At 41.0% G+C, this 15,749-nt stretch overlaps 2 protein-coding genes across 2 annotated transcripts in view; both read left to right on the forward strand.

Moving 5' to 3' along the window:
- The window catches only part of aox6 (aldehyde oxidase 6), a 49,134-nt gene extending 42,563 nt beyond the window's left edge, over nucleotides 1-6,571 (forward strand). The window contains exons 27-34 of the mRNA XM_083633992.1: nucleotides 699-827; nucleotides 1,285-1,359; nucleotides 1,530-1,582; nucleotides 2,256-2,370; nucleotides 3,670-3,735; nucleotides 4,545-4,733; nucleotides 4,968-5,135; nucleotides 6,025-6,571. Coding sequence (XP_083490118.1) covers nucleotides 699-827; nucleotides 1,285-1,359; nucleotides 1,530-1,582; nucleotides 2,256-2,370; nucleotides 3,670-3,735; nucleotides 4,545-4,733; nucleotides 4,968-5,135; nucleotides 6,025-6,075 — 846 coding nt within the window. The 3' untranslated portion in view covers nucleotides 6,076-6,571. The remainder of the gene's footprint in view (nucleotides 1-698; nucleotides 828-1,284; nucleotides 1,360-1,529; nucleotides 1,583-2,255; nucleotides 2,371-3,669; nucleotides 3,736-4,544; nucleotides 4,734-4,967; nucleotides 5,136-6,024) is intronic.
- A 1,405-nt stretch (nucleotides 6,572-7,976) lies between these two features.
- LOC310773277 (transcription factor 15) lies at nucleotides 7,977-11,556 on the forward strand (the record flags this gene model as incomplete). The annotated part of the gene is made up of 3 exons (XM_083633155.1): nucleotides 7,977-8,190; nucleotides 9,068-9,396; nucleotides 11,354-11,556. The coding sequence occupies 3 exons, from the start codon at nucleotides 7,977-7,979 to the stop codon at nucleotides 11,387-11,389; spliced, it is 579 nt and encodes a 192-aa protein (XP_083489281.1). The 3' UTR covers nucleotides 11,390-11,556.
- Between the last annotated feature and the right edge of the window lie 4,193 nt (nucleotides 11,557-15,749).

Here is a 15,749-nt window from a genome sequence, read left to right on the forward strand (position 1 = left end):
CCCCATTTTGAGAACCACTGGTCTACTGCATTTTAGGCGTTTACTCACTATCATTTGGTAGAGGTTTATCAAAAGCACCTCACAACCATGAGTAGCCTACATGAACGCATGTTCCGTGGTTTACCCCAGTGGGAATTGAACCCCTAACCCTGGCAGTGTGAGTGCCTTGCTCTACACATTTATTCATCCCAACTAACTGAGACGCTACATTCTCCCGCTTTGTCCAAATGAAAGTCTACTGTTGGAATTTTTCTCCTGACAGAAATGTAAAAGTCTCTGGACTCACCAATGATGGCTGAAATGAGCTAGCAACCATATTTTGTCTGTATTTTCATTTTATTTGTCCAGCAGCTTTAAAAAGGACAGAGGACAGGGGTGGAAAAGAACAAACGTTCAAGTAAATAGTGGTATCATCGTATGATAAAAAAACAAAATAAGTCAAATACTTGAATAAAAGTAAGATACAAATTAACTTAGTTTGGATAAAAGACGTAAAAAGACAATAGAAAGATCATAAAAGATTATAAAAAGCCAATAAAGAGACATTTCCAACTTCCAGTTGCTACTTTGAAAGGAACGCGGCAAAACAACAACAAGGCACAATAATAAAGTTGGTTTGGCCAAGCCTGTAGGTGTTTTATCAGCACCGCCTTTTGTTGAACTGGCTGCAGGAAGTGACCTGTGGTGTTTCCTGTTAGGTGGCGAGCAGGGAGCTCCACATCCCCTCCTGTAAGATCTACATCTCTGAAACCAGCACCAACACTGTGCCCAACACCTGCCCCTCCGCCGCCTCCTTTGGCACTGACGCCAACGGCATGGCGGTGAAGGTAACTAAAGGCTACTTCCTCGTGTGTTTTCTGCACGTTCTTTTAATGAAGCGATCATGTGAGGTGTGTACCATCAACCCCTGAGGATGCTGAAAAGATGCATCCAGAGTAACAACAAAACATGTCACATCTGTTTTCCCACAAATACCAATCAAGTCTTTGGGCTTTATGAATGACTTAACTAGAAGACCGCAGACCTCCGCCAAGGCCAATTATTGTTCATCAGTCAGATTCGCATCCGCTCCCAAATTGAATGGGGAAAAAAAGAAGCTGCAAGCCAAGAAACAATATTAATATATAATTGTCAGACTGGGTTTCCCAATGTTGGACCACTATAATGTAAGAACGGCATGGCACAAATAAAGGTGTATATCTGAACATGTAGTTTGTGTAAAAGGAGTATAATGGATGCAGTACATGTAGCCTACTTTCTGTGTTGTTTGTTTCTCTCACTCAGAATGCCTGCCAGAAGCTGTACCAGCGACTAGAGCCAATAAGGCAACAGAACCCCAAAGGCTCATGGGAGAGTTGGGTATGATAAGAGAAGCTGTTGATAACCTGTGGGAGCATTGGAAAGCTGGGGAAATTAATTGCAGCATTTAATGAACACCAGTTGACAGACATAAATCTATCCCAAATCATATTATTGAATTTCTTCAGGCTACTTTGTTGGACTTTTTCTTTTCTTTTTTTGCAACTCAGGTCAAGAATGCATTTTTTGCGAAGATCAGCTTGTCGGCTACTGGATTCTACAGGTAAGACTCAGAGGTTCGTTTACACTCACTTCAAAAACCATTAATAATCGAATGGATTTGAAATTAAATACAATTGTGTATATCCATGGCTGTGTGTCTTCAGTGTAGCACATGATTTTGTTTACTTGTTACTTCTTAATAGAGTCAGTAGGGTGGAACAAGGTGCAGTAATGTTACATAAATTGCTGTGTTTAGAGTGTATGGAAAGATTAAACTCGGCTGGAAGAAAACATTTATGCTTTTAGTCCTATTTAGAACATGTGGTAGTGGTGCACTCCTGTGGTGAAAATGATTATTACAACACAGCCTTAGAAAAATCAGCCTGGGGGGGAATTACCTGCCAAACGTTTTTCTCTCTACCTGTTTTCACCTGGAAAAACTTGTTTTACCCATCGTTTCACAGACATAAATAAGGAAATGGATGACCAGATTATTATTCTATATATTTTTTTCTTACTTACCAACAGTAATAGAGACCTCAACAGTGTCCGCACTTTTTTGCAGTTCTGGTTCCACCAGAGAATTCTCCATTCATCTTCTCCATAAACATTTTTGAATGTGTGTGTGTGTGTGTGTGTGTGTGTGTGTGTGTGTGTGTGTGTGTGTGTGTGTGTGTGTGTGTGTGTGTGTGTGTGTGTGTGTGTGTGTGTGTGTGTGTGTGTGTGCACGTCAGAGGTCCAGACTGCTGTATGGACTGGGAGCAGATGGAGGGGCGGCCCTATTCCTACTTCACCTACGGAGCCTGCTGCAGTGAGGTGGAGCTGGACAGCCTGACCGGGGACTACAGGGTCAGACAGCCAATCACAGGCCAACCTGCCTCACATCAGATGCTGCTTATGGTTCATGTTTCATGGCAAATACTTATGAGTTTTTAAGCAATTTATTCAGGGGTTAGTTTGTGGAGACACTAGATTTAAAATCCTCCAGAATCCTACAGAACCTTTCATTTCTAGTGACTTGAAATTAAAGGGACTGTAAGCGATTCTGGAGGAATGATTGAGTCAACACGGTTCTCATTCCGCAAGTAGTCAAATGCTGAGGCTTTTCGTTGGTGATCCGGTCCAGAACACCAACCCAAAGTGTCAGTATTTGACTACTTGGGAATGAGAACCATGTTGTCTCAATCCTTTTTGATTGGATAAAGTGAGATGGGATACCTGAAAGGTTTAACTTCTGTTTACTGACCAAACACTCTATATCAGTGATTGCAGTCAGGATATAGAGATACTAGGCATCTCGTTCGCTACACGTGCTCGATTCCTAGGCTCGCCCGCTGCGCTGCCTCGCTGAGCTGGCCCTGCAGTACATGAAAGGGTATTTTAAGGGATAGCTGGTTCGTACAGTAGGGCCTTTTAACCAAAGTCTATTTTTTTTGCTTTTTATACTCAGACCTTTCATCTAAATATGACTTGCTCAGACCTCATCAGACTTGTTAAAGCAGGACTAACCCCCAAGTGTGGTGTGTGAAGGATTCCTTGTCAAAATCTCCACATTTAAGACCAAACTGTTACATTTGTACAAACGGTATCATTTTTGGAGTGCCCTCGATGGGTTCAAACCTGTTTTTTGGGGGGGGGGCTCAAATTAATGGCCGATTTGGTACAACGTTACGTCACGGTGGTATTTGCGCGTGGTGTACTTCAATAACACAAGGCATTATGGGTAATCGGCTACTGTGGCTAATGTTAGCGGCTAACGTTAGTTACTTTACATGGCAGTAAAACGCCACTGAATGACCAAATTGACATAACTTTTAACCATTTCGAGTAACACTGTTTCCATACGGACCACCAGCATTGGTTAGTTGTTTATAACGTGGCTATATTTATAACGTACTCTATCTCTGATACACTCTGATATAACGTTTTCAATCTATGCGGGGAAAAGTGTCATGGCACCGTTTCCGGTTTATTTTTCCGGTCTGAACCAATCAATGGTCTGAACACAGCCAAGGAGTATAGTCAGACAAGAGGGGACGCTCTTCTGCTTCTTCCCTTGTTTTTTTCCAAATCAAGCAGAGTGCCATTTTGTAAGTCCCCCTTTAAAGAGGAGTGAGTGAAGCAGTGGTGTGGTTTCTCTCCTGGCAGACTCTCAGGACGGACATCGTGATGGACATCGGGCGGAGCATCAACCCGTGTGTGGACATCGGCCAGGTGGGACAGGGTTATTATTGCTCAGGGTTCCCACGGGTCCTTGAAATCCTTGAAAGTTTGTGGATTTGAGAAAAAATAATCAACCCATTGACTTTTTTTGAAAATAGACATAAATAGACATGCTTGAAAGTGCTTGCATTTGTACATTTTTTGCAAGAATAGAATTTTTTTTTTTTACTCAATGTTAGTAAATAGCCTACGTCCTGCTGTCTCTGCATCGTGGTTTTACGCACCACCTGCCTCCAGAATGTACGATGGTCATGTGCGAGCACGAGTGACTGCAGTCAAATGATACAGGTTAAACAGCAGCAAGCAAACAGTTAGTCATTAACCTAACTATGCCGTGTTGGCTCCTGAGTGAGTGAATTGGGCCTGGAAAGTCCTTTCTGTCTTTTGAAAATGTCCTTTAATGTTTTTATTTCTTGTCTTTCTTTTCTAGCTTTCTTCATTTTCTGTTTCTTTTTGCATACTTTTCTTCAATTTATTTAGATTTTTTAAATTACTTTTCATCAATTATTTTCTTCCCCCCTGGTATGCTTTGTCTTCATTCTCTTGCTTTTGTTCATTAATCAATCAATCAATCAATTTGATATTTATATACCGCCTAAATCACAACAAGAGTTATCTCAAGGTGCTTTACAAATAGAACAGGTAGGAGACCAGGCTCTTTATTTTAGACCCAACAATTGAAACAATTCTCACATGCACTGGCGACTAACATTGTTCTTGCTTTCTTTTGTCTTTCTTGTTCCCTCCCTGTTTTGAATGACTTTCCTTTACTTCTTTCTTTCTTTCACTCCCTCCCTCAGATTGAAGGAGCCTTCATCCAGGGTCTGGGTCTTTACACACTGGAGGAGTTGATGTTTTCTCCGTCTGGGGTTCTGTACACTCGTGGTCCGTCTCAGTATAAGATCCCTGCCGTTTGTGACATCCCGCTGCGCTTCAATGTCTACCTGCTGCCCGACTCCAACAACCCCCACGCCATCTACTCCTCAAAGGTCAGTCGCTTCCTAAACCTTGACTCACCCAGAGGAGCCTTTCTCCCTCCACTACTCAAAGGTTACAAGTCAGTTTTCACCAAAGTCCCTTTAAGAGAAGTTAGTTCACCCAGTTGTCATCAGAGGTGTGACCAGACGTCCTTGGCTATGACCTGTCCTCATGTGTCACTGTTTCTGACCCCTGCTGTGTTTCCATCCCTCTACATCACCAACAACGTTCCCCGTGGTGTGCAGGGTATTGGAGAGCCCGTGCTCTTCCTGGGCAGCTCTGTGTTCTATGCCATCAAAGACGCCGTGGCCGCCGCCCGCTCCCAGTCTGCTCTGCTTGGCCCGTTTCCCCTGCACAGCCCCGCCACGCCCGAGAGAGCGTGCCTGGCCTGCACCTCCCCCTTCACTCTCAAGGTACTTCCAACTATACTGAGAAACTGATATTCCTCTTTCATGTTGTATCCTGCACATATCCTGTATAGAGCTGAACAGTCACGTGACTTTTTTTGCCCAGGAAGTGAGTTCCCCATTAATTTTCTCCATAGACATTTAGAAAAATCCTTAAAATGAGTTTTAAGGCTGGAACCAAGATAACCCGTGACCTACTGAATTGTGAGTGACCATAAAACATTTCAGTTGGAGCAAAAACAAAAAATAAAGACAGGAAAAAATAGAATATTAGATTTCCCCCCCGTTGTTATTTTTTGTTTTTGCTCCAAGTGAAATGTTTTATGTCACTCACGATTCAGTAGGTCACCGATTATCTTGGTTCCAGCCATAAAACTCGTTATATAAGGATTTTTAAAATTAATCGGAACTCACTTCCGCACATGTGAAAAACCACACCTCAAGGTACAGTACTTCAACTATACTGAGAAACTGATCATCCTCTTTCATGTTGTATGATGTATCCTGCACCTATCTGGTATTAGCACTGTGCGCTCCCTCACAACAAAACAAATCACAACCAAAATCACATGTGAAAAACCACATTTACTTCAACAATACAAACAAATACAACATAAAACAGGAATATCAGTTTCCCAGTATCATTGAAGTCTGCCTGCACCTATCCTGTATTAGCACTGTGCGCTCCCTCACAACAAAATCACGTGAAAAAACACATGAAAAACACACGCTAGTTTTCAATCAATAAGAGATTTATAGAGATACCAATATTTTGTACTGATATTTGTTTTGTACTGATACTGTGTGTATATATATATATATATATATATATATATATATATATATATATATATATATATATATAATATTTGATTGTTTTGTTTATTTTTTCCAGATTCCAGCCATCAAACCAGGATCTTTCAAACCATGGGCTTTAAATATCTAAAACAAAAGGTGTATTATTTTATTTAATCAAGCTATATTGACTTCAAGCTGAATGTAACTAACATGAATGTAAACTAATTGTTACCTAATTTTCTATACTACACACAGTATTGTAATACTCATCTGCAAAAAGAAAAAGAAAAACATTAACACCAACATTTGAACTAATCTGTCACAACTCAGATGTTAGACTGAGATCAATTGTGTATTCTCATACAATCCCAACCATGTATCATGTGAAATGAATGCCTTTATGATGATTTATATTTAGTTGTGCTTTATCCAGAGTGATTTACAATATCAATATTTGCAATGGTAGAAGAAACAATTGAACACATTGAATAAATCCATCAGAGAAAATGAGCTGACGTAAAAATAAAAACTATAATTTGTTAACATTATCAGTTGTTTTGATAAATTAGCCCGTTGAATCATTAGCTAGCCAAAAAAAGCAACAACAAAAAAAGCAACCGGGGGGGGCAAAACGTTCAGGTTAGCTTATCTCCTGCCCTGTCAAAAAATAAAAATAAAAAATGTAGAAAACTAGATACAGTAGATGTTTAGCTTAGAACAGCGGGTTTGAACGTCTGAGACTATGGGCCTCCCCTTATAAAGCTTGGAAAAAGGCACTTCCCCTTAGTTTACTTACTTAGCTTCGCTAAATTGATTATGATATTTTTGATTATGATAGCCTGATATTGCTGTTTGACATTCTTCAGACTACACCAAATACATACAGTATAGCCTACTTGATTTTTTATTTTTAAATTCAAGCACTTTCCAGACCTGTGACAGAACTCGAATTCTGCCATATAATATTTTCTTTACTTTTTGCCAGTGAATAGTTTAGTTACAACTACATTGAACTAGCAATGCAGTTTTGTTTATATTAACAGGTGTGGAATTTATTAAAGGACAATTCCAGTGTGTTGTGACTGGAGTCCCAGCCCCCTCACCCCCCCCCCCCCCACCCCCATTGCATTAACTAACCTCCTCAGTGGAAATTTAAAATATAATTTGCAGTACTTAAAATACTAACAAATCCATTGGATTTCTTTCTTCTTTTTATCGGTCAAAGTAGGCTATGAGCCACAGCGCACATTTTTCTTAATAGCCTACTACAATGGCTCTCTGATTTGATCAGTTTCCACAAAACAATGGTGTAAATATAGGTTCCATGAGCACATATAGTAGAGCTATAGGCTACTGCTGGAAAACCCTATGTTGATTTCTAGGGCTTTTTCAGGGCTTTCCATAACTAAATTCCAATGACATAAAATGGTTCGTCTTTCCTAGTTTATCAACACTGTAAACACATGTTTTGCATGAATTCAAACAAACAAATTAGATATTGGCACACAAAATATTGGCAGCTTAATCCAGAAATAGCCTATCATCATTGGCCTTGAGAAACCCATATCGGTCGAACCCCAATATAAACCTGCATCCTCCAGTCCAGAGACCATGACAGGTGCCCCCCTCCCCCGCCCCCCTCCTATAGACTCCACCTGTCTTCCCTTCTCCACGGCGCGGTGTCGACCCAGAAAGCAGCCGTCATTCAAGTAATGGCATGCCGATCAGCCAGCCGGGGGCCGGACGGACGGCGCAAACCCCCTCGGTCACCGGATCGGCGGCAGCTGCTCGGCCCCCGGTGCTATTTTCACCCCAGGATAAAGTGGCCGGGACAGCCGCCGCCGCGCCATACGCACGGCCCAGTAGACCCAGAGCCAGCATCATACGCACGGCCCAGTAGACCCAGAGCCAGCACCATACGCACGGCCCAGTAGACCCAGAGCCAGCACCATACGCACGGCACAGTAGACCCAGAGCCAGCACCATACGCACGGCACAGTAGACCCAGAGCCAGCACCATACGCACGGCACAGTAGACCCAGAGCCAGCATGAAGTCCACAGGGAGCGACAGCCTGAGCGCCACGCAGCCCGATGCCTTCCCCTCCGACCTGGACGAGCTGGACAGCGGCAGCAGTGACAGCTCCGACAAGTCCACGGGCGGCGGCTGCAGCCCCCGCGGTCCTGCGCTGCTGCTGGGGGCGGGCGGCGGAGGCTCCCGGGCCGGGGGGGCGTCCAGGCGGAGGCGGCGGCGGAGCGGAGGAGGTAAGGATGGGGATCGTTAATTTTTATTTATATTGATATCATTTTCGAGACTGATTAACGATCCGAGTCTTTATCGATACCACTGTCCATACTTTTCTATTTGGTGGAAAGATGAGATGACATTGAATTCTTAACAGAACTGTTATTGCTTTTATTGCTTAACTGTGAGTCTGTGTGAGTGTGACTGTTGGATTTCTGAACAGAATGAAATTTTCCTAGCCTGGTGAGGCAATTCAATTCTTCTTTGTTTAGTTTAACGGCGTTTGTCACACAATTAAATTTAATTCAAACACTTTATTAAACAATCGTACTGTACGTTTGTGCAGCAGTGATTTGAGGTAAATACATGGCTGTCATCTCTCGAGACATAACATTATGTTATAGGACCCTCGAGTCTCGATAGCAGCATCGATAAGCTCGGACCTTATGGATTTTCAGGTTTTGAGAAATGAACCGATATGCAAATTCTGACAGATACGATAACCGATATTAACATTTATGTTGTGGTCAATAACCGATATTTACTGATGTCGATATGATCTGTATAAAAACAAGTTTGCATGATAATCAAATTGTGTACTATAATACTGGAAAAACATGTAAACACTGTGAATTTGATAAACTAATGTCTTTCTTTATTTCCAAAACATTTGGAAAAGCCCATAAATAATAGATTTACCGGATTGTTTCCTCTCAATATGAAAGTTTTGTCCAACACCGATATTAATATTGCTTTTATTTTGCTCATCGGACCAATACCGATATATTAAAGAATGACTAACATCGGCCGATACCGATATGATTGCCGATATATCGTGCATCCCTAGAAATTATCGATTGATACCTATCGATAACGGGTCTCGATCCCCTTCCCTAGGCGGAGGAGATGCACGTCTGCCGGGCATCAGCAAACGGAGGCAGGCGGCCAATGCGCGGGAGCGGGACCGGACGCACAGCGTAAACACGGCATTCACGGCGCTCCGCACGCTCATCCCCACCGAGCCTGCTGAGCGCAAGCTGTCCAAGATCGAGACGCTGCGCCTGGCCTCCAGCTACATCTCCCACCTGGCCAACGTGCTGCTGCTGGGGGAGGCTTGCCGCGACGGACAGCCCTGCCTCCGCTACCAGAGCATCCTGCACGGGCCCGCCGCCGCTGCCGCACTCAGACCCATCTGCACTTTCTGCCTCGGCAACCAGAGGAAGCTGGTGAGTCTGCCTCCGTACCTGTTACACTTTAGGGCTGCAACTAATGATCTTTTTCATTGATTAATCTGTCGATTATTTTCTCGACTCATCGATTACTTGTTTGTCTATAAAATTTCAGAAAATTATGGAAAATCAGTGTTTGCCAAAGCCCAAGATGACATCCTCAAATGTCTTGCTTTGTCCACGACCCAAAAATATGCAGTTTCTTGTCATAGAGGAGTAAAGAAACCAGAAAATATTCACATTTAGGAAGCTGGAATTCCGATTTTTGACTTTTTTCATAAAAGATTACTCAAACCAATTAATCGATTATCAAAATAGTTGGTGAAGGTGATTAATTTAAGTTAATTGACAACTAACTCGATTAATCATTGCAGCTCTATACACCTGTATGCATAGGTTGGGATAACACAGCTAACTGACCAAAACAAATGATGGTCCTCTTCACAGGCTTTGGTTGAAAAATGATACCAGACTGCAGACTGGACCTTCTTAGATATTGAATGATGAACCTTTCTTCTTACCTAATTAAACCAATTTAGCTTAATGTTGGTACTTTTTCACTACTTCAGTCCATGACAGTGTTGACTGGACCTACATTCTTTGTAGCCTACAGATATGCAATAATGAACTTTAGTTATTGGTTTTAAGCAATTTGCCTCCAAAATGATTTGGATGAAAGAAAGTGGTGCCTACTGTACGTTTCCAAGGTGACAGACACCACACAATGAAAACAATCTGTGGTACTGTACTTTTTTAAAGATTTGAAGGTAACTTCAGTCCTTGGCAGGTTGAACACAGATTAGCAGACTGGATTACAGGCTAGAGAATCAGTGAGGAACTCCAGGTGCCTTTTTTATCCAAAATTCATATGGATAGATATGAACGGACAGATATGAACCTTTTGGACTAAAATAAAAAGTGCCATAGCCTATACCCACTAACAAAACTAACAAACTGCTTATAACAAGTTAACAGGAGTCTTAAATCTTCCAGTAACAAAATGTAAACACATTCACAGACTGCAGGGTTCCCGCACCTTCTTAAACAATGTGTCGTAAAAAATATATTCTTGCACAAAATAAATTCAACCACTTTCAATGACCCATTTTCAACAAACTTCCAAGGATTTCAAGGACCAATGCCCTGCTGAGACTGGATCTGTTCTGGAGATATTGACGGATTGATTTGATATCAGAATTTGAACTCTTGAGTGAAGCCAGAATGAAGGGATTGTTTCCAAAATGAGTTCCAGAGTCCACATCTAAAGTCAGCTGAGAAAATGACAACAGCTCGGCCCTCTCTGTTCTTGAGCTACTGAATGATATTGATGATTATGTAAAAAATGTATATACATAATTTATATACAGTAGCCTGTATAGTTTTGTATTAGTAGTGTTTATGTGATGGGGTCTGTGTTGGCTAATAAACACTTTGTCTGGCTGGAGGCCTTGCAGATATAAATATAGACAGCAGAAATGGTCACAATTGGAAGACTATATACAATATACGGTACCTTAAAATGGTTGAAATAGTATTTTTGCAAACACAACACAACAGCGATATTTAAGATATTACAGATGCAATACAGTCAACCAATGGCATTTTTCTAGTACTAAAATGGCAGAATTGTTCTAATTTTCCCCACAATTAAAGCAAATAAGAAATAAAATATACACAATATTGTGAGATCTGTTGAAGAATATTCTCATTGTTTTTTTTTATTACAGTGCTGTCAGAGCAGAAAATTAGCACCTGCCACATACTGGTAAAATATGCAATTGGATGGTAGATTTGCTTCACTCACCAGCCAAAAACAACAATGCTAATCTATTTGGCTGGGGGACAAAAAAAGCGAATTTTGCATTTTGCGTGCTGTTGTGTTTACTGACATGTCCCGGTGCCTTCACTGGACTTCTCTGTGTGGTAAGAACCTGCCGTGTGCTCGCCTTCGCAGCTCAGAGACGGAGGGAAACACTCGGCTGCCGTCTGAGATGAGGAGTCCATCTGTAATGTTTACATGTGACGACCGCAGGACTTTGTATATATTTCGCAACAGGACGGGAAAAAGAATCAACACTGAAATGCACTTTCTGCTCACGTGTGATCGTCTGATCCTCTATGTTTTGGTTGAGCTGTAACCTGAGCCAATGTGTAAAGTTGCACCTGACGGGGGCTATTTTGGTAGCACGAATAGTACCCCAAGTCCAACTCCAAAAAAAAAAGCCTTGTCGCCTTCGGTCACATGATGGTAACTGAAGACCAGCTTCTGCAGCGGTTGCTGTCACTTCAGTTCAGTCATGCTGTGCTCATGTGCTGTCGGATATATCACGATTATGCAAGGGGGCGTCAATTTCCTAAACCAGAGGTTTTCAAAGTGGGAGGCGGGCCTCCCCAGTGCGGCTCCAAACAGTTTCAGGGGAGGCTCACTGAATGGAAGTGAAAATATACTACATGAGTTATTATTATTATTATAAGTTATCAAAAGGTGATCACATATAATTTAATAATAATCAAATTCCAGGGTCATAAACAAATGCATGCCTTTAGACAGACCTTTTCTATGTATTTGGTGTGTCAACATAGTCAACAGTAATATCAGGCTATCTTGCATCAATTGTTGAGTTCCAATGGGATTAAATAACAATCATGATGCTTTGTCTGAGGGGAAGCCCACAGTCTCAGACTTTGAAAACCTCTGCCCTAAACCATAAAGGTGCACCAGTAATCTCTTCCCCCTATTGGTGACCAGAAGAAAGTGCAATATTGATAGAACTTCTCCCCTCCCACACATATTCATAGGTGTAGTGCTGGTGTAACGCGGGGGAACAGCGTTCCCACACTTCTCCAAGGGGTGTTTTGTGCCTTTTTACGACAGCCTGAAGAAGACTGCGACGCTTTATTATGGAACCCACCGCAGTTCTTCCCAAGGAAGAAAAACAACAAACACCTGAATAATGTCATGGGCAAACTGGAGGAGTGCAGAAACGCCCGTTGAGCCGTGGATGGCGGCAGAAGGAATGGAAAATTATCTCAATTTGGCCATGCCAGCGATAATAATTTTCAGCATATTATGCCCTCGCGCTGCCTATGATTTATATTGACATTGAACATTTGCTTCACAAGGGAAAATAATTTTGTTCGGGGCACCATTAATGAAATCGCCGGGCTGGGCGCAGTGTTTGTGGTGTGGGAGATCCGAGCTGTCAAGAGGCAAGAGCTGTCAAAAGGGAACAGAAGACCCGCTCCTGGCCAATCCCGGCTCTTGACTGCTGCATAGGCGGGCAGAGCGCGTGGTTTGCCGGAACCGCAGTGGGTTCTATAATAACGCGCGTGTGTGTGCGGGGGGGGGGGTTGTTGGGACCTGCGCGTGTGCCGGGGGAGGGGGAGGGGTGTGTTCGCCATATAGCCGCGTTCCCCCACTTCTCCAGATAGCACTACACCTCTGCATATATGCACCTACCGCTATGCAAAAGAGAAGTCAAAATGTCTTTCAGCAAGCTGCCATCTTGCTTGTGTGACATCATTTGGAGCCCGAGTTTACACAGTAGAGTCAGGCTCCATCAAGGCAAAGGACTTGTCTTTAAAGAACATAAAATCTGATAGCTTTGATTTGTTCAACACTTTTTTGGTGGCTATATAATTCCATTTGTTATTGTTTATAGTTTGGATGTCTCTACTGTTATTCTAAGAGTGGAAAACAGTAAAAGATATTCTTACTTATTGTCCCTTTAAAGTACGGTCAGGTCAGGGAGACATCACCTCTCAGTCATATCAACCATTTGGGCTCCTTCATGAGCAAAATAATCAGTTCAGTTCATAATGATATTTCTGACAGCATTAGTCTCAGTTGCTCCACTCATCTGACAGCAAAGTTCATGTTTGTTTAGTAATTTTCTTTAGGAATATCATGTAGGCCAACACAATTTTATACATTAATGAGCTTTGAAACACATCAAGTAGTTGTTTAAGATTACAACTTTTACTTTGGACATTTCAAACTGTTTGGTCATCAGTGACATCAGTGACTGTGGGGCAGCTTGGAAAAGGCTTTATTACGTTGACCCCACCGCCGCCGTTTTCTGTAGGCCCATGAGGAGAGGAAATGGACATGTTTCTAGACAGTGTAACGTGTATGACTCCTTGCACAAAATAACAAATTGTATAATGTGACTAAATGTGAGGAGTATTGCTTTCTAGGAATCTTCTGGGTTTCGAATAGAAAAATGTAAGTGTGATCTGTAATAATATTTTGACTTGCGAACACATGAAGAATGTCTGTTTAACAAATCATGTAATCTTACGTTCAGGGTTAAAATCCTAAACAGAGAAAAATATGAATGCAGTGAAATAATTTCACTTGTTTTTTCAACTGTTTTCAGAAAAGTAAGATTTGGTTTTGATGTTTGAATCCAAGATGAAATGTCATGTTCAGATGGTGATTTTTTTTGCAGTGTGATCAAATGTTTACTTTTGCATTGTTGCACAAACCTTTTGTTTCAAAAAACACAAAATGGTGACTGTGTGTGTGTGTGTGTGTGTGCACATTAATGTGGGTTGCCTTTGTATGCAGCAGGGAGTTTGTCTTATCTGGAAAATAGAAAAATGTCAGTGTTTTATTTTATCCCTTTATATTGATTAAATAGCACATATGGATGAGCAATATTTGTTTTGTCCAGGAAAAAGATATCACTGGGACATGTTGCACACTACCTCAAACCTTTTTTCTTTCTTTTTTACCAATATGAAGGCCTACCTCTAAATCTACTCTAATGTGTAACATTACTGTATAGATTATGTACTTGAATATCTGACAATTGTATCCTTTGCACATGGCAAATACTGAGAAGCTGCTTTGAAGAGAAATGTATTTTTGTACAATAAAACATAATTCAATAAAATAGCATAATTGTTACTGTATCGCTTCATCCTTCAACAGGTTAGGATTGGGATGGATGTGTTACTTTACACACCACAGCACCAATGAACAGGTGGGTGACTTGAGACTTGACTTGGGTTCTGGTGACTTGGGACTTGACTGACTTGTACTTTGATGACTTGAAAGGGTTTATAAAGTCTTGACTTGAGATATTGTGTTTGTGTAAATTACTTAGATTGAAAGTGATGAGATTTGTTCCAGGCAGCAGACTGAATTAAAATTTTGTTTTCTGAATTTGTATGGAATGATTGAATTTATTGATTATATAATCAAATCAAACTCATGACCAAGTTTTTTTTATCCTATTAAACCATATAAAGTCCTATATTTTGTTTTGTTTAATATATTAAATTGACAATAGACTCTGCTGACTGGACTTGCTGTTCTACATTTGGACTTGACAATGACATGGACTTGGTAATGTACATTTAGACTTGGGACTTGACATTGACATTGATTTGACTTGGTAATGTACATTTAGACTTGGGACTTGACATTAATGACATGGATTTGACTTGATCATGTACATTTAGAATTGGGACACTTGGTCAAAGCTCTGGCAATAACATCAGTATGATAAACAGAAGTACGGTATAGGGATGGGCATCGAATTTCGAATAATCGTTATTATCAAGGTCGACTTTTATTATTGAAATTCGAAATTCGAAAAAAAAAAAAATTTGAGTGAAATGTTGCATTGTCTCCCCTGATTCTAAGTATAGTCAAATCGCTTGGTTTGAGCAAGTAAAACAATTTTTATAAGCATTTTAAGCAAGGTTTATGGAAAAATGAATGGCGGATGAAATCCCATGAAGAGGGAGAGGGGGTGACTTTGGCACCCCTTTGGCACTCAGACCTGAGCCTACTAAATATTTAATGAACCACTCATGATTGTCAAAACTGTTTTTTATTTTCGAAAATGTCAATGTCATGTAACATGTTCTTTACTTCAGTGGTGCAATGCTTGTTTGAGCTAAAAATCCACAGCAGAAGCTTTTTATATTAATTAATAAAGCCGTAGACTTAGAATCAGGGGAGACAATGCAACATTTCACTCACAAAAAAAAAAAAAATTTACATTTTTTTTTTTTTTTTTTCGAATTTCGAATTAAATTCGAATTTGGCCAGCGAATTTCGAATAGTGTTTTTGCTAGAAATGCCCATCCCTAGTACGGTATAAGACCTGAATTGGATGTCTGGATACTACCATTACAGATGTGGGTGGAAGGCACCCTCTAGTGGTGAACACAAGCACTGACAGGACATAATGAAGCGGGTTTATTCCTATAGTTGAAATAGTAACTGACTTAATTAACACAGCCTAGGAGGTGGTAGGGAGTGTGTACTGTGTAGTGTTTAATAATCACTCATTTGGAAATCAAAACAAACCGCTTAAGGTCTTGATTGGTGATAG

This window comes from Poromitra crassiceps, assembly GCF_964638095.1.
Source record: "Poromitra crassiceps genome assembly, chromosome: 3".
Taxonomy (NCBI): Eukaryota; Metazoa; Chordata; class Actinopteri; order Beryciformes; family Melamphaidae; genus Poromitra; species Poromitra crassiceps.